General features: G+C 41.1%; 2 protein-coding genes across 19 annotated transcripts in view; one reads left to right on the forward strand and one right to left on the reverse strand.

Annotated features, from left to right (window-relative positions):
• FAM13B (family with sequence similarity 13 member B) overlaps positions 1-4,106 on the forward strand; it is a 58,735-nt gene extending 54,629 nt beyond the window's left edge. For all 14 annotated transcript variants that reach the window (XM_083428794.1, XM_083428803.1, XM_083428801.1 and 11 more), the window contains one exon: positions 1,470-4,106. In XM_083428794.1, coding sequence (XP_083284920.1) covers positions 1,470-1,587 — 118 coding nt within the window. In that variant the 3' untranslated portion in view covers positions 1,588-4,106. The remainder of the gene's footprint in view (positions 1-1,469) is intronic.
• The window catches only part of PKD2L2 (polycystin 2 like 2, transient receptor potential cation channel), a 33,941-nt gene continuing 10,566 nt past the window's right edge, over positions 1,437-24,811 (reverse strand). For 2 of the 5 annotated variants that reach the window (XR_014508430.1, XR_014508431.1), the window contains exons 5-15: positions 24,103-24,324; positions 22,913-23,141; positions 20,078-20,248; positions 18,840-19,021; positions 17,993-18,113; positions 15,234-15,335; positions 9,827-9,903; positions 8,625-8,679; positions 8,221-8,300; positions 6,119-7,149; positions 1,437-5,750 (exon numbers count right to left, since the gene is read on the reverse strand). Coding sequence is in view for 2 of the 5 variants with exons in the window: in XM_083428879.1 (XP_083285005.1) it covers positions 7,047-7,149; positions 8,221-8,300; positions 8,625-8,679; positions 9,827-9,903; positions 15,234-15,335; positions 17,993-18,113; positions 18,840-19,021; positions 20,078-20,248; positions 22,913-23,141; positions 24,103-24,324 (1,342 nt within the window). In the remaining 3 variants the exon portion in view is untranslated. The remainder of the gene's footprint in view (positions 5,751-6,118; positions 7,150-8,220; positions 8,301-8,624; positions 8,680-9,826; positions 9,904-15,233; positions 15,336-17,992; positions 18,114-18,839; positions 19,022-20,077; positions 20,249-22,912; positions 23,142-24,102; positions 24,325-24,811) is intronic. The other 3 variants (XM_083428879.1, XM_083428880.1, XR_014508429.1) reach the window with 2 other exon arrangements.

Below are 24,811 nucleotides of genomic sequence, written 5' to 3' on the forward strand. Positions count from 1 at the left end.
CCCAGAAGTTTACTCATAATGAAGATGAGACAAATATGCAATTGTGTTTGTCAATGAAGGCATTAGTTATGCTAGTAATGTACAGTGTTGAAAATGACAGCCTAACACTGACTCAGTTCACATGACTCTTACTAAGCTAGGATACACTTGCTTTATGCAATTGCATGCAGCCCCCTTGCCTTCTCTCTTTGTACAAGTGGGAAAACAAGGAATCCACAGTTAACTATAGCTTTACACTAGGTGCAAACTGGGAACTCTGGTTTAAGACTTTCAAACAAACCAGGATTCATAAACCAACTTTAAACCATAGATTTATACCCTGACTTGTTTGGAAGCCATAGCTTCTAGGTTTGGAAACACATAGCTTCTATGTTTACTTGCAACAGTGGGTCCCTTGATTGGATTTTGCAAATGTGGCCTCCAATGTTCATCTATTTTAGTAGGATCATCAGCCACACTATTTGGTTTCAATGAATATTTGTAAAAATATAGCCAATTAAAATAAATTATAAAAGTTAGTACATGTTTCCCATTGGATTCTAGCCATTTTTACCTCAGTTCAGCAAGAAATAGGTTCTGTGAAAGAAGCTGGAGGGGGCTTCAGATTCATTACACATAATGCTTGCCAATCAAATAAGTCATTACATTCCATAAAGATACTGAGAAATGTAGCATAATAGAACTTCAGTATTACTGTCAACTGCATCTCTCAACTTTGCTATGATGATGACAATGCAGCTTTGCTAAACGTTATGTACTGGATTCAACTAAATAGCTATACTAGTAAGAGGCAGCACAATATATTTTTCTCCCCTTTCTCTCCCCCCCCCCAGCCAGTTCTGGGGAGATTGAAAGAAGCCCCAGAACAGCATGCAAACAGAGGAGACAGTTCGATTAGGCAAGCAGAAATGTTTGTGCTTTACAATGCAATTAGCACTAGTTTGAATTCCACCCTGTAACATTTTTGCACTGACTTGGGTGGAATGTGAACGGGCTTGGCTACTCTTACTCATTTAAATGGGTTTTTAACCTTTTTTTAAAAAAACAACCCACAAAGTTAACTTTTTATAGACAATTTATAAAAACTTATGAGAACAACAGATAAAATTAACTACTCACTGTTATGAGTAGAGTGCTGCAGATGTATTTCCTTTTCTTGATACTTCTTTAAATTGTTATCACATGCTATTACTTTACCTTTGGTAGAAATGTAACCTCCATGTTCAGAAGCAATATATCTCTGATTACTAGGTTCCTTCCATGAATTGATGTTTGTACTTATTTCAGAAAACACAAGCTTTTGCCTAAAAATGCTTAGAATGAAGCACAGGGTCAAGGATGACAGATGCACCACCTCCAGTTCACCAGTATAACATGAAACACCTCTAGCCTGCATGCACCCCCAATCTATTTCAAACCAACAAAATTGGTCAGAATTGTAAAATGTTGCATTGGCTTTATTTTTCCAGAAATGTTCAGAAAGAAGATCGTGCTCCCATGCTTGATGAGTACAGAGAGTACAAGAAAGTTAAAGCCAAACTGCGGCTTCTTGAAGTCCTTATCAGCAAACAAGATTCTTCAAAATAAATTAAGTTTCTTCATAATAGTGAAAGGTTGTTTTCTTATGATGTCCATAGTACTGTTAGGTGTTCACTTTTGTCTTGCGCTGTTGAAAGAATGCAGTTTTTTGTACATTTTATGGTGCCACATTTGAAAGGCAAGTAGGTCCTATCTAGAAAGCTAACAAAAAACTTTAAAAAATTACGACTGCTCTGTCCAACTTTAGAAAACATTTTCCTTGTTTCTTTTAATTAAAAATGCAACTTCCTCCCAAAAGACTGTAGAACTAGAACCATTCAGAAACTTTGGACCTTCTAACTTCGTTTCATCTGCATTTGTTAGTGTTGTACTGAACTCCCTCTGTTGCCTTTTTATGCTGGGGAACAATGGCAGCAAATTTAAGAACACAACTGTGTTTTTCAACACCAAACTGAACTGAAATGCCTTTCAGAGGACCGCTGCGGAATAACTTTGTTTGATTTCAAATGACATTTTTCATACGATAGAATGGTTTATGGTCTGTAGATATTTGCAACTTAAAGCTCCTTGGTCTTCAGTTTCAGATTACAATGGACAAACCAGAAAGTGACCTTGCTTGTTGTATTTTTAAAACTTGGAAAAACCTGAACATTTATATCACATATTGCCTACAAGACTTGCATTACTGTTAATTTATCAATTTATCAGCTGATGGTGATTTAGTGTGTGATCTCAAATGGATATTGCATCATACCTTTGTATGGGAGAGTGTCTGTGCTCAGCTCTGTTGTATCTGAAATAAGCATATCTTACCAAGGGCTAAAATAAAATCATTAGTGTGATGGATTCAAGGTAGACACACTGTTTGAGAAAAGCCTCTCTGCTATGTCACTGTTGTAAAAATGGAAGGAAAAGTGATTTGTTTGTGGCAATAAGCAGATATCATATGGTTATTGCATGATGAAGCTTCAGAATTGAAACATTTTTGTGATGTTTATTTTGCCTAGTATAGATGACAGTAGCCTTTAATGGTTCTTCTCAATCCCTTCCCCGCCCCACTTAAATCTGCAGTCTGAAAGGCTCTATCCAAGCCTACTGTGGACATACAGTCTGCACATAGAGAGATTATCAAAGGTCAGAGACACCGTTTTACCACCTGTCTTTATGGCATGTGTGCAGACACTGTACCTCAGGCCCTTAAAAATGGTTTGATGAATTGAGTGCCAGGGTGTGCACACTGAACGGGGAGGAACAGGGCAGTGTCATGGGATTTCTTTGCATGTGGGTGCTGCATCTGTGGCACAACTGGACTGAGCCCTAAATGTTGAAATTGGCACATTTTTGATATCTTTTGTACTGTGGCCATGTTTTTGTACGTGCCTATTTGCTGCATGTGTTATGAACAGCTAATGTCAACACAGATATTGATTCTCATTGCTTTTTGAAAGACCAAAAAATGAATGTCTGTGAAATAAGTGGCTAGCATGTAATTCATCAGGTCAGTGTGTTAACATGGAATAGATAGAAAGTAGATTTTCAATACTCCATACTTGCCTGTTTGCTATGTCTCTCTATTTTTACTGTGATTATAGGCATGTAATTTTGGAACCCAAGAGCACTGAAATGAGATTATATTCAAATGCTTTGCCTTTTTATACAACTAGAAGGGTTTTTTTAGTAGTGAATTACAAGTTTGGAAATTAATCTGGAGATCATCTGTGGCTTTAATTCAGCTCCATTGTGCAATGTACACTTCACTTTGTTTTCTATCAATCTGCAGACACAGGTGCACCCAAACATTGAAACTTATGTGTACTGTACAGTGTTGTACATGAATGTTTTATATACCACATGCAAAATGTCAATATGCACTATTTAAATGTTTTAAATAATATATTCCTCCTTTATAATGCTTAAATCTATATGATTCCAATATTTTTATAAAGTGAGTGATCAGACTGGTTCCACTTCAGAATTAACAGCTGCTTTTGTGTGTTATGCAGTGTTTGGCTGTTTGTTCAGTATCGTAGCTAGCATGGCATCAGTTATGCTAAGAGTGTGTGTTGTGCCATCTTATTGAGCAATAAATGGTAGTGTTAGGCATTTTGTGATATAACATAGTTTTACTTTGGTATAAGTAAAAACTATATGTGGATATATAGATATATAAATATATATATAAATAAACCAGATATAAATGATTGCTATGTCTGGCATTTCATTGTATAGATTTTTATAATAAAAGGATCTTTTATTGTCATACTCCATTGTGTGTTTGTGGTGTGTATGTGTGTGTGTGTGGAACATGTGTTGTTTCTCCTAATTGACTCTAGGGCGTTTAAACAAGGTTTTAACAATTGTTTGTTTTAATCCTGTGTGCTGTTGCCTATAATTCTACTGTTTGGCTTTAACATGTAGTCCTGGTTTAGAGTCTCAGAACTGGTGGTAGTTGCATTTTCACCAGAAACAAGCATGTACTTGTGTTTTTTATCTTGTTACATTGTAAGCTGCTTTAAAGGCCTTCAGGTTGAAAGGTGACCCATAAATAAATAAATATATTCATTGTGCATACTCTTCTAATTTTTACAGTGCTGCCGACTGGAAGCAGTTTATTATATTATACTTCTAGAACGTTCAGCAGGGTTATTCTTATGTTCTACAGACCTGATTTTTTCCACATCTGAATTTGTTAACCTAATTTCTTTGTGGATATATAGAGTGTTCCAAGGTCCACCCTGTTTTGGCGAGCTGTGCCATTTTTCTTCTCTGTCTCATGGGTATGGGGCAGTATCTGGGGGTACTCCTGCCAGCAGGTCCTTCCTTCCCACCTGATTTTTTGATCTGGTTTTTCCCATTAACCTTCATGTTAGACTGTTCCTTGACAAGTTATTGTTATTACTATCATGCACCTTTTGCTGTATGTTCCAATACTTGACAGAGATCCATTCTCTGCTGTTCAAGAAAACAGCATTGAAGTGCAGTTTTGTGTTTCTGAGCTGCAAGGCAGGCAACACATCCTTCTTGGAGCCCTCTGTTGATCCACAAAGAAATATCGCTTGCAGTAAAAACAACTGATCCATCTAAAATGATGGTGCAGTTGCAAGAGCTTTGGGAAACATAGGATTAAAAAAAATCCCTCAAGAACTAAAAACAAGATGCTGATTGGGTGTAGAATTTAGCAGTACCCGTTAAAGGGAGGGTCTCAGCCATGTATGTATACTAGCCTTCCAGGGTTCCTTTATTGTTAACCATGGTTTTCAGCTGCTCACACTTTTAAAAATGGGACCTAGCTGTTGCCAGAAGAAAGTCCTTTTCCATGAACAAATGTAAGCTTGGGAGATGGCTGCAGGAAGTAAGTTTCTGATGCAATATGGCCTTGATGCTAATGCACTAAAAAAACCTCTACTCCCCGCCCCCCCAGCTCTGAGCATCCTCGTCTATAGGAGCAGAATTAATTGCAAGGAGTAAATGTTTGTAAATTTCCTTAATTCATACGTCACAGGAAATAAGTGGTATTGACACAGACTTTTTTTAGTGCAAAATGCACTGTTTCATACTTAACACCTCCCTGCTACCGTTACAAGTACCTGAGAGTCTCTTTGCACTACCAGCAAGGGCACAGAGAAGGGTATTCTCAGTGACTGTATTACGGCTGTGTGCCTTCTTTCCCTGGGGATAAAATTTCAAGCTTGAATGATATCCGGGGGCATTATTTTTCAGGTGACATTTGGTTACTGAGGTAAACAGGATATTCTAAATGATGAAAATTGCCTTACATTATTTATCCACTTTTAAATTACTTGAGCTTTCAGAACAATGTAAGCAAACGCAAAACAAAATAAATATCACCATTATCTTTAGCAGCTGACTTCTCCAGTCTTACCCTGGTCCAGAAAACACTAGCTGGGAGTGTAAATCAGATCACTTCACCATTGGACACACACACACACACAAACACACACACACACACAAACACACACACAGTACTCCATTACTTTCAGTGGGAAGCAGACACAAACCTGGAGCTGCACTGACGTGGGGGTGATGAACTTTGCAATGAATGTGTCCTGTTGAAAGGAACATTTTTATTTGAAGGTAGATTCAGATGTGTATCTATGGCAGGTTTAACCTTTTTTTGTGCTGAAGGCCAGCCACCATAGTCAACCTCTGGGGGGCAACATATAAACATGGGTGTGGTGGGAACAGCAATTCTAAATACAGTGGTGCATCGCAAGACGAAAAGAATCCGTTCCGGGAGTCTTTTCGTTTTGCGGTTTTTTCGTCTTGCGAAGCAAGCCCATTGACGGAGTAGCGCTATTAGCGCTATTGACATTTTAAGGGCTAAAAACGGCTTTTTAAGGCTTGGGGGATTAGCGGTTTTGCTGCTAAAATGCTTTTAGTAGCTTAGCGATTCAGAAAAAGGGGTTTTGGAGCGGAAAAAACCCCGAAAATTTTCGTCAATTTTCGACTTGCGAAGCAAGCCCATAGGGAAATTCGTCTTGCGAAGCGCCTCTGCAGACGGAAAACCCTTTCGTCTTGCGGGTTTTCCGTCTTGCGAGGCATTCGTCTTGCGGGGCACCACTGTACTGCCTTCCAAAAGACTTTCCCATTAGCAATTCTACACTTTTAAAAATTGTTTCTTACATTCAGAAGTAAAACCAATTAAAGGATGAATTTGGGGAGTGGGATCTTGGGGATTCTAAGGTATGTCCATGGTTTCTGAGAAGTATGCGGCAAGTGGCTGAATTGCCTTTTCTGGATTGGGATATATCATTTTTTTCAAAATGGCTTCGGAATATAGAATATTTAGTTTCCTATAATATTTGACAGCCTTAATGTGTTGTCTACATTTTTCTTTAGTATTCATGGAGGGATGCCTGCTCCCAGCAGTTCCAAAATAACATTTATTCTTTGCCCCTCCAATGCTGCTCTAAAGAATGAAGGAAAACACTTTTGCCTTATCTTTTAAAACATTTCTGTTCTTGTGTGTTTTCCCACAGCTGCAACCTGATTGCCTGGGTTTAAGTACAGTGCCCCCAAACAGCCACATAATAAAACAGTAGGTGTAACATGCCTACAACTCTCACTTCCTGTTAAGCTACTGTTGACAAAATAAGTTATGCCAAAAGCAGCTCTTCTGTCTTACATTTAGTAGGAGGAGGCAAGCAATCACAGCTCCTGGGCAACCCCATCTTTAGGCTTTGGTTGGTTGGAACTTTCCTTTTTTTAACTTTATGAAGTAGCTTTTTCTCAGAATCTATGTGGTGTTCAGCCAAGCAACTGGCACGCCACTTGAGGGGGTAATGCATAAGCTGGGCAAGGATTCCTTTCAACACCTACATTCTAGAGTCTAGAACGTTTTCCCAGTGCTGCAGCTATACAAATACTGAGACAAGTTGGGCAACCTTGTTTCTGAAAGGCATATGAAGTTGCATCTAAGGTTTCAGTCAGACTGGGTCCCAATTGTAAAATCTGCTCTCTTCTCTTACCTTTCCCTACTGTAGCTTTCATGGTGAGACTGTGGTTTTAGGAGCAGCGTTCATAAGCATGTCAAGCTTATAGGTCACTTCTTTCAGTTGTTTCTCCATTTCTGCTGTATATCTGGAAAGTCTAGAACAAGGAAAATATTAAAACCCAACAAAACATACAAACAGAAAACGCATCTGTGGGGCTCAACTAGCCATTTTTGGGAAGCCACACCCACCTGCTTTATACCTGAGATCCTACATGGTGTTAGGTGGAGGGTGGGGCTTCAAAATAACAATTGGGAGCTTAATGTGGGCTCTTGGTGGTTCCTTTGCTGGAGCAAGCTGCTCTCCAATCCACCCATGAGCTGATGGGCAGTAGGAGTGTACCTTGCGGGGGAACAGGTTTCTGTTCAATGGAAGCCACTTCTCCTTCCAAGTGCTACTCTTTGACGCCGTCCCTGCAGCCCATTTCCACTTCCCAAATCAGAAAGGGGCTGTTTGTGTGCACTTGTTCCTTCCTGGAAACAAAGTATGTGCAGCTAAAGAAAGCAGCTACTTTTGGAAGTAACTACCTTTGGGAAAGATCAACTTCCCATGGTCCTCTGAAAGGAGAAGCACTGCTTGAAGCAGCTGCCCCCCATCTCCTTTAAATGGGGGGGTGGTGGCTATGTCAAACAGTGCTTTTGTCAAACAGTGTTTTGTCAAACAGTGCTTTTGTCAAACAGTGTTGAGGCAGCCCTGCTTTGGGTAGGGATCAGCTGCATTATGGAGTTCCAACTGGGTAGTTCAGATGATCCCTATCAGGAGCATGCTTTTTAAAATGAATAAATAAGTTGTTTGGGGTGGAAAACTGTCCAAATGAGGATCACACTGTCTCTTCATACATTTGTTTTCAACTGGTGTATCATGACCCCATTACTGGATTACTATCTGATGTAGGAACATCAGAAGATTCTGCTGGCTAAGGCCAATGGCCTATCCAGCTCAGCATCCTGTTCTCACAGTGGCCAAGCAGTTGCCTGTGGGAAACCCTCAAGCAGGATTCAAGCCCAAGAGCACTCTCCCCTCCTGAACTCAGCTGGGTCACAAGAGCAGCATTTCCTGGGGGGCGGGGGAGGGCTTAACAAGTGGGTCTCCAATACGTTTGGCCTGGACATGAATCCCAGTCTGAAAGGGTTGAAGACAACAGGGACTATGACACTAAGCAGCATACCTTTGAAATTCAGTGTAAGAAACTGCATTCTGAAGTCCTGCGGATGAGCTACCATAAGATTTCCGTTTCCTGGAAACATCCTGTAGAGACACAATATTGTTTACACAAAGAAAAACAGCCATCATTAAGCCGCTTTCCCATGTACATGTGTTGCATTGCTCACATGCTCAAGTTGCATTATACAAAGTGCAGAAGTATAAAAGAAGAAAGGACTAGGCATTTTCTGTCCTTAAAACACGTTCCTATTACTGATCCATACAAACACATACTACCTGAAGAAAAGAATGTGTGCAGCGTCAGATGAACGCTAGATTCTACCAGAGCACAGCCAAAAAGAGAGAGAACGTGTCCGTAGTCTTGTGTGCAGAATTCAGCATCAAGTTTTTAGAACAGAAGAATCTTACCTTGTCCAAACTACCAACTCTGGAGAGGCTCTTATTCACATCTGTCCTGGAGCTTCTGATTGTCATGCAATAAAACACAGTACACAATTATAGTCCATATTATGGCCACTTCCTGATACAGCAAGGGTGGGGAACCACTTTGGTCCAGTAGGCTGGATCAAGCAGTGGCCAACACACTATAGGCCAATCATCCAATATCTTATGAAGTTGGGTGATCGGATCCCTGTAAAAGGCAGCAGTGCTCGCATACAGCATGAAATGCAAGTCCCACAGGAAAGGAGCAATTAGGAACACACACTTTAGTGTGCTCTCCCGACAGTCCCTTGGCATTCATGGCTTTATCAGTCCCACACCTCAAGTCATAGGACTTCAGGGGAGTAAGAGGTGGGCAACACCAGCTCAAAACAGCCTTTGTGAGCCAGAGGTTCCTCGCTGCTGTGAAACAGCTTTGAGTGAAACTGATGTCAGCAAACTACAAAATGGAACCTGGTGTAAAATGTAGATCTTATTTTGTGTGAAAAGAATTAAGTCCCCACTTCTTCCCAAAAAGCCTGAATGCAGTTGATCAGTCAATTAATGCTAAAGGATGACTGAACAAAGCTCCATAAATTTAGGGTCCTAAAAAGTTATACCCACATCTCTTCCCACATCACAATTATATCTAGTTAAAGAAGATCCATGGCATAATTATTATTGCCGTCCAGCATTTTCCTGCCCCTTGCATTCAGCAGCCAAGGAAGTGGTATGATGTGGTGGAAAGAAAACACTACTTTCAATAAGACATATTCAACCAAGAGATAAGAACAGACATAGGATGGCAATGGCTATACATTTCAGGAAACATCTAGATTGATTGACATTAAATTTACATGTGATAGGACTGGGAGTAGATTTCCTGCCCCCTTATTTCAGTGTCTAGCAGCACTTGACTGCAACAGAACATGGATTCTACCATATGCTGCAACAGCAACGGAATTCTCTTGTGAGCCTTCTTTCTATCTACGTAGTATATGGGATATATACTGTATTCACTCGAATGTAATGCACACCTTTTTTGGCCTAATTACGTCATGAAAATTAGGGTGCACATTAGAATTGATAGTGTATTAGATTTGATTGCAAGCTTGAAAAACACAGCTGACATAGCAAATACTTTTTTGGTTTCAAGGTTTTGAAAACTGAGGTGCGCATGTGATTTCTACCTGCTTACTCCATACAAGTCTTCTGTCTGTGATGTCTGCCTCTTCAGTTTGAGTTTGACTAGAGCTTTATTGTAACTCTAAGTATAATATAAAGAAAGCACTGTTAGGTGGATATCCCAAAACCATAGTTTGGCAATATATTCATTATATCTCACTGAAATGTCACAAAATAGTAATAATAATAATAATAATTTATTATTTGTACCCCGCCCATCTGGCTGGGTTTCCCCAGCCACTCTGGGCGGCTTCCATAGAAACAAAAAATACAGATATCACAGATTAAAAACTTCCCTGAACAGGGCTGCCTTAAGATGTCTTCTGAATGTCAGGTAGTTATTTATCGCTTTGACATCTGCTGGGAGGGCGTTCCACAGGGCGGGCGCCACTACCGAGAAGGCCCTCTGCCTGGTTCCCTGTAGCTTTGCTTCTCGCAATGAGGGAACCGCCAGGAGGCCCTCGGAGCTGGACCTCAGTGTCCGGGCAGAACGATGGGGGTGGAGACGCTCCTTCAGGTATACTGGGCCGAGGCCGTTTAGGGCTTTAAAGGTCAACACCAACACTTTGAATTGTGCTCGGAAACGTACTGGGAGCCAATGTAGGTCTTTCAAGACCGGTGTTATGTGGTCTCGGCGGCCGCCCCCAGTCACCAGTCTAGCTGCCGCATTCTGGATTAGTTGTAGTTTCCGAGTCACCTTCAAAGGTAGCCCCACGTAGAGCGCATTGCAGTAGTCCAAGCGGGAGATAACCAGAGCATGCACCACTCTGGCGAGACAGTCCGCGGGCAGGTAGGGTCTCAGCCTGCGTACCAGGTGGAGTTGGTAGACAGCTGCCCTGGATACAGAATTGACCTGTGCCTCCATGGACAGTTGTGAGTCCAAAATGACTCCCAGGCTGCGTACCTGGTCCTTCAGGGGCACAGTTACCCCATTCAGGACCAGGGAGTCCTCCACACCAGCCCGCCTCCTGTCCCCCAAAAACAGTACTTCTGTCTTGTCAGGATTCAACTTCAATCCATTAGCCGCCATCCATCCTCCAACCGCCTCCAGGCACTCACACAGGACCTTCACCGCCTTCACTGGTTCTGATTTGAAAGAGAGGTAGAGCTGGGTATCATCTGCATATTGATGGACACCCAGTCCAAACCCCCTGATGATCTCTCCCAGCGGCTTCATATAGATGTTAAAAAGCATGGGGGAGAGGACGGAACCCTGAGGCACCCCACAAGTGAGGGCCCAGGGGTCTGAACACTCATCCCCCACCACCACTTTCTGAACACGGCCCAGGAGGAAGGAGCGAAACCACTGTATAACACTGCCCCCAGCTCCCAGCCCCTCTAGACGGTCCAGAAGGATGTTATGGTCGATTGTATCAAAGGCCGCTGAGAGATCCAGCAGAACCAGGAAACAACTCTCACCTTTGTCCCTAGCTCGCCGGAGATCATCAACCAGCGCGACCAAGGCAGTTTCAGTCCCATGGTGAGGCCTGAATCCCGATTGGAAGGGATCCAAATGGTCCGCATCCTCCAGGCGTGCCTGGAGTTGTTCAGCAACCACGCGCTCAATCACCTTGCCCAAGAATGGAAGATTTGAGACTGGGCGATAGTTGGCCATACTGGCCGGGTCTAAAGATGGTTTTTTAAGAAGCGGTTTAATGACCGCCTCTTTCAGCGGATCTGGGAATGTTCCCTCACAGAGGGAAGCATTCACCACCCCGCAGAGCCCATCGCCCAGCCCTTCCCGGCTTGCTTTTATTAGCCAGGATGGGCAAGGATCAAGGAGACAGGTGGTTGGTTTCACGCGTCCAAGCAGCCTGTCCACATCCTCGGGGGTAACGGATTGAAATTGATTCCATGCAACTTGACCAGACAGAGCTCTAGCACTCTCCCGCCCCGGCCCTGCTCCCACGGTGGTGTCTAGCTCCTTCCGAATATGAGTGATTTTATCTGCAAAAAACTTTGCAAAATCGTTGCAGGAGATCTTGGGGTCTTTACAAGTCCCCGGTGGTAAAGGTGGTTCCGTTAAATTGCGAACCACCTGAAAGAGTCTCCTGCTACTATTTTCTGCAGATGCAATAGAGGCGGTGAAGAAAGTCTTCTTCGCCGTCGCTATCGCCACTTGGTAGGCTCGACGTTGAGCTCTAACCTGTGTCCTGTCAGATTCGGAGTGAGTTTTCTGCCACCGACGCTCTAACCGTCTCAACGATTGTTTCATCGCCCTCAGCTCCGAAGAAAACCATGGGGCTGTTCGGGCTCCATGCAATCGGAGAGGGCGCTTCGGAGCCAGACAGTCGATAGCCCTGGTTAACTCCGCATTCCAGCGGGCCACCAGGGAATCAGCTGAAAGGCCATCAACATGGGCTAAAGCATCCCCTACCACTCTCTGGAAACCATTTGGATCCATTAAGTGGCGGGGGCGGACCATCCGAATCGGTCCCACCTCCCTGCAGAGGGGAAGGGTCGCGGAGAAGTCCAGTTGCACCAGGAAGTGATCTGACCATGGCACTTCTTTTGTTTCACTTTTACTTAGTGTCAGATCACCCACGTCACTAGAGGTGAACACCAGGTCTAAGGCATGTCCATGACTATGAGTTGGGCCAAACTTATTCAGGGACAGCCCCATGGAGGCCATGCTTTCCACGAAGTCCCGAGCAGCCCCTTGTAAGGTCGTGTCGGCATGGATGTTAAAATCCCCTAGGACAACCAAACTAGGTGTCTCCAGGAGAAAATCCGCCACGACCTGAAGCAGCTCGGACAGGGAATCCTTGGTGCAGCGGGGAGGTCGGTACACCAAAAGGAATCCTGTACTGCCCCTATTGCCCAACTTCCAGAACATGCACTAGTGAATAAGCTTCTGAGTTGTCAGAAACTTTTTCAAATGGATGTTAAGCAAAACTGAGTGGGGAAAGAGTGAAAGCTGAAAATGATGCTGGAGCCTCAAAGTTTGCAGTATGTATGAGTCTTAAGAGGGAATGCTGATGTGTTAGGCAGATGGGCAGAGGAAACCAATGAGAAGGGGCAACATAGACCCATTAAATCCTGAGTCCCAACCGTTTTGTGCTGGTGAGGGTGGAAACGATGGGACTGGTTGGAGGGCTGACGTATTTCCCCAAACCCACCCTGGGCACATAGCAGGGGAACAGAAAGGATTTGGGTTCAGAGGATGCAAAGATTTCCTGGATCCACAGATATATACCTTCCTACTGTTGGAGGAGGAATAGTTGAAGTCCTGCTCTGCCCAGATACAGTCAAAGCTATAAAATTCTATAGCCACTGGGATGCCATTCCAGGGACAGAGAATTGTACCCTTAAATTGGATGCAACTCTGGTGAATGCAAAACAATTTCAGTATGCACCATCTTTGGCTACTGTGCCAAACAAGCAAGCTGCCTCTTCCCGTCTATTTTTATACTATGAAAGGTAACACTTACTCAGATCTATCTCCAGCACAACTTAGGACACACAAATTTCTTGTGAGGAAGAAAACAGAAGCAAAAAAAAAGTGGTACTCTTTATAAGTGATTAAGGAGATTAATTTTAAGCGGCATACTGGGTAAAAAGACACAACTGAAACATCAGGGGGGAAACCTTGGAAACCATTCTTGGTGATGGATGGTGCTGTGAAGGACCCTGAATGAGAGGCAGGGAAGGAAAGATCTGCCAGGGTGAGACAGTAGGAGAAAAAACGAAAGCTCCCTGGTGAGAGCTGGGAAAGTCTACCTCTTTCTATGTGAGGGTTAAGAGCTACCTTTGAGAGAGGACTCTGCATTTTCTTTTATCTTTCTTTTATTGCTATTGTTTTTATTTAATTAGTTTCTTTTCTTTTATTGTATTATGGAAAAACTTTAATAAAATTGTATGGGGGTGGAATAAAAAGTTGACAACCATTCTTGTAACTGTCCTCACAGATTTTAGTTGTTGTATGTATTTATTAAAAACCATTGTCTCAATACATTCAGTGCTAAATAGAGGCTGGGCTGTGAAAAACAGCTTTAATAAACTTGGGTGTGAGTTCTATGTACTGGAAATGTCCATGGTATCTTTTATAAATGAGCCTCTTTAATATTTTCCCCATGATCATATCTGAGCAATAAGCAATCCTTGGCTTTTAAAAATTAGGGAATGCTTTTATTTCAAGATGTTAGAAATTATGACACCTGTCACTTGAACATCCTATCACAGGATGTGTATTTCTGCACTCTGTTTTCATCCTCTAGATGCTTGGTTGCTTAAAATAAAGCAGCCTTTCTTCAAAATCCCAATAATAAGGATAAGAAAAAAAGTCAACAGAAGCTAAATTAGGTAGTATGTTACACTGGTGAATTTGGGATTAATCAGGCTTTGAACAAGCATGAGGCAGAAAGTGTTTGTAGTTTCTGAATATGCAGTGACTGCAAATATACACCTGGCAAATGAATAATAAATAACAGCGATTTGGGGGGCTGATAAAAACCCCTGCTCTTAAATAAGCCAATCTCACATGAGATTCTCAATTAAACTAGATTTACATATTCATCAGCCACACGAAACACATGTTTCTCCCTATCACCAGGCTCTGCACAACCAAATGGGGCATTGCTAGCAACCTGCTTAAAAATACCATATGGTCAAAAAGAAGACATGGGTAATATAAAGAGATGCAAGGAGTTTTCACAAGTCACAAAAGGTGTACCACATAATCCAATGCAGGGATGGTTGAGCCCCTAAATACGAAGATAAGGTTGGAATCATGTGGTGACTTTCTTATTTTTCCTAGCCTCACAAATGCAGCCAACCAGAAATGACTCCTTGATTAGGTGATGCAACCCAAACAATGAGGTGACAGAACCCCATTCATTGTCTATGGAACCACAGACCCATTGAAGTCAAGTGAATTGCATCTCAATTAATTGGAACTATAGGAAGTAGTACCGGGTTGGATCCTTTAAAGGACTTTATGAATAAAGCAAGTAGTCAGTAACTACTCATTATAGATTCTATTATCTATTATTAAAACAGTCACGTGATTAAGCTGACATATGAACAAGCTTTTGATCACACACACAACCACTTAGCTCTTCCCTTTGTGTGAACAGATAATAAGCCAGGAAATTTTCCATTAACTATAATTTCCCATTTTGTCCTCATGATAGCTTTGGAACAAGCCAGGATATTCAACCACTCCAAACCATTATATGAGTCTTAATATACTCGTTTGTCCTGAAACCATTAACCATGAATTTCCCAGTCAGGATGAGGTGGAAAGATTTCCTGTCTTGTTTACTTGCTCTAACAAAGGAAGCAGCAAAGTGGCTGCAGGTACGAAATGAAACTTCTTCACATCTCATCTTATTAAGCCAAGATATGATTAACAAGCAGCCATTATTTTGTTGCTGACAATGGTAATATGAAGAAACACCTATAGGTGCTTACCTGTCTAATGAGATCACTGATTTCAAATTCTCTGCTTGGGATGACTGAAAAATCAGCTTTCACTTCAGAGTATGTGTCATTAATGATTGCCAAGAACATGTTCTGTGCAAAAGAGAAAGAATTTTGAGTCACAAAATCAGAGGCTGAACTTAAAGGAAGGGGTCTCAATGGTTATTTAATCTGATCCATTATAGTCAAAAGAAATGATGCCAGATTAGTCAATACAACAGAGCAGCGATTAGAGTCAACAATATCTGCAGGGTGCAGTGAATAAGAAAAATTAATGCATTCATAATAGAAGACAACTCACCAACCTTGCAAGATACTGGCTAATAGTAGTTTTTATTAATTTTACAACTCCTTCCAATGTCCCAATATTAATATGTTGACTACACCCACTATTTTTTTCTCAGTTTGTCCTAGGGCATCACATCAATTGCTGGTTAGCGCCCTTGATGAGGATTTTACTTCCAAATTTTGTGTCATGTTTAGTACCTTAATAATGAGGTATAAATCAAACTTGATTGCAATTTTCCTCATGATATTTGGATGTATCTTGGACTACAAGATACATTGTCCATGCCACTTGAAATGAGGGGCAGGGATGTTTTACTGGTGAGAAGATTCCATTCTGTATTCTACTGTGCTTAAAGGTAAAGGTACCACTGACCGTTAGGTCCAGTCGCGAACGACTCTGGGGTTGCAGCGCTCATCTCGCTTTACAGGCTGAGGGATCCGGCGTTTGTCTGCAGACAGCTTCCGGGTCATGTGGCCAGCATGACTAAGCCGCTTCTGGAGAACCAGAGCAGCGCATGGAAACGTTGTTTACCTTCCTGCTGGAGTGGTACCTATTTATCTACTTGCACTTTGATGTTGCTAGGTGGGCAGGAGCTGGGACCAAACAACGGGAACTCACCCTGTTGCGGGGATTCGAACTGCCGACCTTCTGATCGGCAAGCCCTGGGCTCTGCGGTTTAGACCACAGCGCCACCCGCATCCCCTATTCTACTGTACTTAACCATCTCCAATTAAATAAGTATGTCACACGGCTGCTCATCATGATGACAGACTAAGTGCTTGAACCTGCCCCTCAGCATAGGCTGTGAATTGGCTTACAAGTAAAGTTGTGTGCTATCTGTGTGCAAAAAGACCCCCAGGTATGCACAGGAATAGGAAAGTGGGTAGGTCAGATTTCAAAATATAATGGGGAAATGATGCAGCATTGATGTAAGCAAAGGCTTACAACGGAAATTCAACTGGGCTTACTTCATAAGACTGCAGCCTTAACAAAAGCACCCCATGTTTACAAACCTCTATTTGGGAAAAATAAGGTTGGGATGACTGACTGATTTAGTTTTCTCATCTTCCAACATCCCAGTGGCAAATATGAAAATGTGCACCTACATTTTATAACCATTCCTACTTTTACATAAGCAACTTGGCTCTGTTATTCAGTACTGAAGGTTCATCACAGTAAATTGGCAGGGCAACATAATCAAAACAAAGTATAAAAAAAAGAAACTCATGCCCCACCTCGAGTTCTCTAACTTTACCCTCTAAACCTGAGGGAATAGACAAATAAGAATGGTAAGCCTTTCTAAAATTAGCTCCTTGATCCACAACATTTGCAGTCTACCATCTCTCCATCTCCCTCTTGTTGCATCCCTGCTTCCTTGCCACATCTCCTTTTTCCCTGACTCATTAACAAACCATTACTAAGCTTAGCACTGCAAGGACTGCTGAAGTAAGTGTCAGCCCTGAATGCTTAAACAGCAGAATAATTTAAAGTCATGCCTCAGTGCTTTATAAATGTATCTCTCAAAAGAAATTCCAGCAGAAGCTAGACCATATTGCACTTCTGTAAGTGAGTGGTCTCAGGCCAATTCTATAGGATATAAACTATCTGACTTTTAGAAGGCATACGAAGGCAGCCCTGTATAGGGAAGCTTTCAATGTCTGATGTTTTACTGTGTCGGAAGCTGCCCAGAGTGGCTGGGGCAACCCACTCAGATGGGAAGCATATCAATAATAATAATAGTAGTAGTAGTAGTAGTAGCAGTAGTAGTAGTAGTAGTTATATACTTCTAGGGCCCAAAGGGAGCTGAACACCACCTAGAGGGCCACACAATTCTCAACCCTGCTGTACACAGTTACCTGGAAGTGGGTCTCACTGAACTCAGTGGGACTTACTTCCAAATAAGACATGCATAGGATTATACTGTTGTTGCTTTTGTTGTCGGCTTTCTGGCGCTCATGGTTTGCATTAAAATATGACAACTTTGGTGAAATATATATAACAACAGTCTTTCACCTTAATAAGCAAAGGTATAAACACGACTTTTGCTTGCACACCAAGCTTTCACTCTTCCCTTTGCACAAGCCATGATTAAACTGGAAAGTCTCTAATTAACCATAATTGCCAGTTTTATCTAAGCCATGAAACTATGGTTACCAGCTTGAGAACAAACCACAGTATTAAAACAACTTCAAATTGTGGCTTGGAATATGGTTAATTGAAGCTTTCCTGGTTTATTTGTTTGCACTGCAAATTGAAAAGAACAGTACTTGACTGTGCTAACAAAAGGCACATTGATATCTCAGCATATTAAGCCAATATATGATCATTTAAACACTGTCCCATAAAACTATGAACATGTGTACTATGTTTTATTACTCTGACACCAGCCCAAATACAGAGATTTAATTAATTAATGTATATGTATATGTATTTAATTGGAATTATCTAAAATACTACTTACCAGCAGTACAAAGAACACAAAGAACACAAATGTGATGAAGTAAATTGGCCCAAGAATTCGATTTGCATGCTCTATTTCGGCAAAGTTAAAATCTCCAAGCACGATGCGAAATTGGGTAAAACTTGAGAGGGAGAAAAAATTTAGAAACGGTCAGTATACAATATTCTTCTACAATTTATATTGAGTTAAATCTTATGATACAGCTTATACTCCGTTTTAAAATATCAACCACTGGCTTCCATAGGTTATCTGTTCTGAGCTTTCAAACCTATTTCTATAGTGACTAGCTGACTTTATTATTATTAAGATTTTTACCTTGCTCCTCAGCATAGCTCCCAAAGAGTGTATAGTGGCAAAACAATTTAGACATAAAAGTTTAGAACAGCCTTGCTCAAACTGATGCCCTCCAGATGATTTGGACGAGAGCTCCCATCATCCCTGACCATTGGCCATGCTGGCTGGGTCAAAGCATCTAGTCCAAAACACCTGGAGGGCACCAGGTTGAGAAAGGCTAGCTTAGGTAACAATCCACTTTGTGCCCTGCATGCAGAAATGTTCATTCACAGTCATCATGTCTCCCTGTACCTGGATGAGAACTGAAGCGGGAAGGGTTTGGTGATATATTGTTGTTTCAGGTGCGAGCTCCTTTAAAATGGCTGTGAGTAAATGGGTCACTTTGCCCGCCCAGTAAAGATTTGCTGTGCCACCATTGCCCATTCCCGCTGTATACAGATATCCCACAACATGCCATTATCAAACATCTCAGGCACTCTTAGCACTTCACTTAAGAAAATTCTGCTCCAACTAATCACAGAACTATATGAAGACAATCTGGAAGACTCCATACATGCAATTCTGAAAAGTGGAAAATTCGTCCACTTGAGACCCGAAGACCAGGTAACCCAACTGTGCGTATGCAAAGAAGATGATAAAGAACATGATGGCAAATCCGATGATATCTTTAGCGCAGCGGGATAGAGTGGAAGACAGCTGGGTCATGGTCTTGTTAAAGCTTATGTATTTAAATATCTGGAAGAAAACAGAACAGGATACATTGTGGTGGGACAAAGACCAAGCCAACAGAAGGGGCTCAAAGTTACCTGCTTAAATTTGGCAGGAAACCAATACTAAACTGGATGAATATTCAGGTGAGCCTGAAATGAAATAACTAGAGAAATGAAGTTCTTTATAAAAGACATATTATTTTGAATTTTTATAAAAAATTATATCCCATTCTTCTAGTGCTTATAGATCACTTCCAGTGCTCACAGAGTTCCCTTTTCCAGAGGAAGGATTTCTGCTGGAGATTCTATATAACTCTTTATATAAATTAAAATAATCAGTATTGGACGTACTGAACGGTGGACCTTTAAGTCCAATTTCAAACATTACATTGGTCCCTAGTGTGAGATCCCATGCTACTCTGGTAACCTAACTGAAACTGCAAAAGAAGAGCAAGCGATGGGGACTTTCTCTTACGGCACTTCCAGTTTAAGTTTAAAAGGGAAAATAAATGTGGGAAATGCACAAGCTCTTTATTTAACTGGAACATGACATTCTCTCCATGGAAATTTCCTTCTGAACATTACACTAGAACAGGGTGTTCTAATCTTTTTGGGCCAACGGACATATTTGGAATTTGGAGTAACTGCTAGGGCAAGTGTGACTGTATGACCAGCCTTGACCAATAGAAGATTAGTGAAAAGTTAACCCATTTTTTAAAAAGCAATGCAAGTCATTTCATGGTCACATTAGCAGCCCATAATACTACACAACAGCTTTCCCCACTCCTATACGTTAAGTAGGCTGCAATTTTAGAAGGAAGGTGATAAAGAACATAACAGTGGATGTAACTAAAGTGGCATTTTTGAGGGTCTCCCTGGCAAATAATGTACTATAGTCCCCTAAGGGATAAGCCTTGGCAGAGATTATGAATGTGGAGGAAAGAGGAAAAGATCTATAAACACCTATGCAAACATTCTTCAGATAGCTCTTTAAAATCTCTAAGAGAAAATTTGAAAATTTTCTGTGAGAAGTATGAAAATAAAACATTGTCAATATATTTAGTAATGTGAGCAGCAGTACCTTTATCCATGCAAAAAATACATTCACTGAAATCATATTATTGTAACGGGTCTGCCAGAATGAAAGGAAATTAAAGTCTGGATAAGCTTCTGAATTGGAGAGCAGACTTTCCATCAACCTGGACACTTCAATAGTTCGGTAAACATTGAAGAAAATAGCAAAAACAGACAACTGGAGGGGGAAAAGCAAACGTTTGTGAGGTTACAATTTATATTTTTCTGATATATTCTTCATATCTTAATGAAGTTGATTGATAAAGGGCTACGAGAGGTCAACCATATCTGCCTATAAGCCAAATATGCATTAAAATGTATGTAGGGAGTAAATAGCAATAATAATAATAATAATAATAATAATAATAATAATAATAATAAAATTTATCATTTATACCCCACCCATCTGGCTGGGCCTCTCCAGTCACTGTGGGCAGCTTCCAACAAAGGAGTAAAAATACATTAAAACATCAATCATTAAAAACTTCCCTAAACAGGGCTGTCTTCTAAATGTCAGATAGTTGTTTATTTCTTTGATGGGAAGGCGTTCCACAGAGCGGGTGCCACTACTGAGAAGGCCCTCTGGGTATCCGAGTATCTATATAAGGAGAATTTTATTTTATGAAACACCATAACTCATGCTCCTCTTCACCATGAGGGTAACATTAATATTTTTCTTCAAGCATGGAATACTCACATCTTAGTTGTCACCTGAAATGGAATGTTTTAGGGTACATGAAGAACTCATTTAAGTTTTATTACTAGCTTAGAATGGTTTCCCCTAAAAGGATTCTGTGTGGGGTGAGTTTCCCTCAGATTTCCGTATGAGTCCCAGAATTTCATTTATTTACATACAAAATGAGGATTAAGAATTGCTGTTGTAATTATTACAGTTTGCAAGCAAATGTATTTACATGTTTGTGTAGCAACCTCAGAGACTGAAAACAGCCCTTCTCCCTGTGCTGACAGGATGATGACATAATGATTTGCCTTTTTCCAGATACTGCTGAAAAAGTCTCCACCTTCTGAACTAGATCTTCACATCCCTTCTCTGTCTCTCTTTCTATCTCTGCACCTGTCTCTTTCTTAAAGCTCTGCTGTCACCTGGAATGCCCCAAAATATCGACAGGCCATTAAAATGATAAAGTGGAAACCTTTTCGGTGGAAAAAAGATAGGGACTGTTTCTTTAGCTATTGTTATAGAGCTGCCATTCTTTATCCATCTGCTGTCGCCTTTTGGGGACCGCAAAATTCTTGCCATGACACAACAGGCTTTTTGAGGATGGGAAGTTTGCACCCCTCTCCCCACATGAACCAACCCAGACACTGCAATCATCATCTGAGACATTTCTTCCATGAGAGACCAAGAGGGCTCTTTCTCTGTGGTGGCTCTCCCCTTGTGGAATGCTCTCCCCAGGAAGGCTTGCCTGGCCCTTTCGTTATGTACCTTTAGGTGCCAAGAAAAAACGTTTCTCTTCTCCTAACCTTTAGCTAATTATACAATTTATGGCCTTTTAAACTGTGTGGAGGGGTACTATATTTGTTTGTTACTATGTTATATATTTTTGCATTTTTATATTGTAATCCTCCCTGTAATCTTCAGTTGAAGGGTGGTATAGAAATTTAATAAATAAAAATATTTGGATGGCTGGGGATCAGGGAACTCTCTTTTTACTGTATCCCAATTACTAGGGAGTAGTAGACAGCAAAAAACAAGAAATAATCCTATGCCTGCTAAAGGCCCAAAAGAGGTATCAGACAAGCTTGTTCCTAATTTAGGTATCAATTTTCCTCCCAAAAGAAAGGTGATATCTGTCCTATAATTCCTGCTTTTTCATCCTAAATGGGTGAAAGCAGACTGCAAAGAGACAATTGAAAGCTTTCCCTTCAATTTTCAATTAGCTGCAGTTTAGCATTATGCCTGAACTATGGTTGAACTTAGCTATGGTTTTTGAAAGGAGCCACCTTAAGAAACAAAAGTTTGAAGTTAGTTTCTTTCAGTAAACCAGTGCTTTTTTCCCTATAAAAATTGTTTAGGGGTACTCTTATTTTCCTACTCATACTGAAATACTGCCCCTCGATGAGGCAAAACTTAGATTCACAAAATGTTTAGGGGTATGTGTACCCCTGCATACCCCCAGAAAGAAGCACTGCATTAAATCATAGGTAAATTTCAGTTTTTGACATAACACTAAACCTTAGCTAGTGAATAATGGAATCAAAATCTGCAGGAAAAGGGAACACATGAGCCCTGAGGCTCTTGGCACATTCTTCTAATGAAAAGCCAAAGTTTAACATTTTATCTGACTGATCTAGTGGCACCCAAGGAAACCAAGACTGAGCAGGGATTGCTATCCATGCCAATGGATTCAACATATAAATACAGCACCACTCTGAATATAATAAATTTAATGTAGCCAGGTTCTTATGTAACTGTGGAAAAATAAAACATTAAGAACTTTTTCAAGCACTTTACTTTAAGGAAAGCAGGGAAACAAAATTATTCTGATTACCAGTATGCTTACTGTAAATCATATACAAGCTAAGTTGTGGATGGCCAGGAAACAACTGAATGTACACATTGATCGTGAGCCTTGCATTTTGACTGCTTTGGCCTGGTTTTCAGAAAAGAATTGCCATGTGTAAAACACAGTTAACTGTTATGTTTCTCAAGGGGCAGAAACATACTAAATTTGAAGCTGTGAATGTTCCTTGCCCAAGGAACATCTACCCCTCTTCCCAGTATTCCCAGCTCTCTCTAGTGGCATAATGGAAAGCATCCTGTCCCCATACCGCAATATAGTTTCTGTCATAATTCTTTTTTGTAATTTCTGAGACTTACCAGGAGCAGTAACACATCCAGCCAGTTCCAGGCATCTCTAAAATAGTCCTTTTTCTGTTTCTTTAATTTTAAAACTTCTTGGATGATGAAAGTGAAGATGAAAAGACAAAAAATGACTTCACAAGAGGCCAGGAAATAATCGTAATAGCTGACGTATCTGAGAAGCTTTACAGAGTGGAACTGCCAGGAGGGGATTGCACCACCTGTTGCAGGAAATTCCACAATGAGCCTGTGAAATGAAAGTAAAGGAGGATGCTATCCGGTAACACATAAGACTGATTCCAAACTGCAAAGCTCACCTGGGGTAATTTCAAAGGCCCCTGAACTATTATTACCTCTCAATCAGTTGTAGCTAACCTCTGGCTTGGGGGGCTGATGTAGTCCCCTAAGCAAGTTTTTCTGGCCCCCAAGACCCCACAGATTTTGGTAGTGGTGCAAAGGAATAAAAAATATAAACAGGCATGAACTGCAGTGGGCCAAGAGATTTAAACCCCTCGGCCCAGTCCAGTGCCCTGTTGAAGATGCATATCACACCCTTCCACTTCATTTGATGAGCAGGGAAGGTGCAATAACTCCATTCCTCAGTAGATCAGTGAGGTCTCTGTACCTATGTGAGCGTGCACACATGCATTCTGTGCTTGTGTGAGTATAGGATGCACATACCCACTTTTGGTCACAATCACCACTAGCATGCACCTAGAGAACTGTCTAAGGATGTAAGTAGCTACTTAACCAAGAAAAGCCAGCCACGTCTGCTCTAGATATAATGAGGGTTTTGTTTCTTGGCAAGTTTTAACATGTTTCGGTTTTATGGATCCAAAAAAAAGCTGCTGCTCTATAGCATTCAGTCAAGATTTCAAACTCTGGCATCAGTGGAACTTTTAGGAAATGAAATGAGATACAGTCCATGCAGTGGCGGCACCCTAGATTTAATGCCTGAAAAGGCAAAGCAAAAGTCAAGGGTTAGAAGAGTTTGTATGCTAAACCAGCAGCAACTGGAAGGAGTGGAAAGAAGAAGGATTTGATTTGCGTAGTAGATGTACCACAATTTTAAGTAGCCTGCACAGGGTGAGATTCGTCCATTCAGCAACAGAGTAGAACATGCCATTATTACTTTATCAACAGGACTGATAATGCGATTACTTTATCTTGAAAACTGAATTTTAAGAACAGCAAACAGAAGAGCTCACCTGACCACACAGAAGAGGTTTACATTGGCATTATACATTGAAAAGTCAATGAAGATAACCCTTGTTCCTCTGGTGATCCAGTAATGTTTCTTGAGGAAAGCAAGTTTTGCTGCACTTTCTGCCTTTGACTTGGGCAAGGTGAACATAAATCCTCCACTACTGTATAGCCCAATAAGGCCCCAATGCCATGGGGAGAGTGATTTAGAAGTGGAATAATGCCACCTGTAGGAAAGAAGGGAATTGAGGCACTTCAGTTTACAGAAAGCATCCCCCCCCCCTTTACTCCCCAAGGATTTATTCAATCACTCTTAGCTTTCCAGTGCCTTTTTAACAGAAATAGTTAATTGAACACTGCACACCTGCTATTCACGGTGGAAACAAAAATCTCATTCGTACCAGTTTTCTCCCACCCCCATCTAGATCATCTAGATCAGGGCAAGGGGGGTGAAGGATTAAAGTTCCCCTTCTCACCAGGCTCCCAATCCAGATGGTCCCATCCCCTATCCCATCCTGCTATTTACTTTTAAAAATTCAATCACATGAATGCAAAATTCAATGGATGACATCTTGTCTACTTTGGTATACAGCCTTAATTCTTTTTTTGTGGGCTGTGTATATAGTACAAAGCACATTCTCAAAGAATTCTGGACACTGTAGTTTGTTAAGAGTTGCTAGAAATTGTAACTCTGTGAGGGGTAAGATGCAGAAT

The sequence above is a fragment of the Podarcis tiliguerta genome (genome assembly GCF_965153285.1).
Source record: "Podarcis tiliguerta genome assembly, chromosome: 2".
Taxonomy (NCBI): domain Eukaryota; kingdom Metazoa; phylum Chordata; class Lepidosauria; order Squamata; family Lacertidae; genus Podarcis; species Podarcis tiliguerta.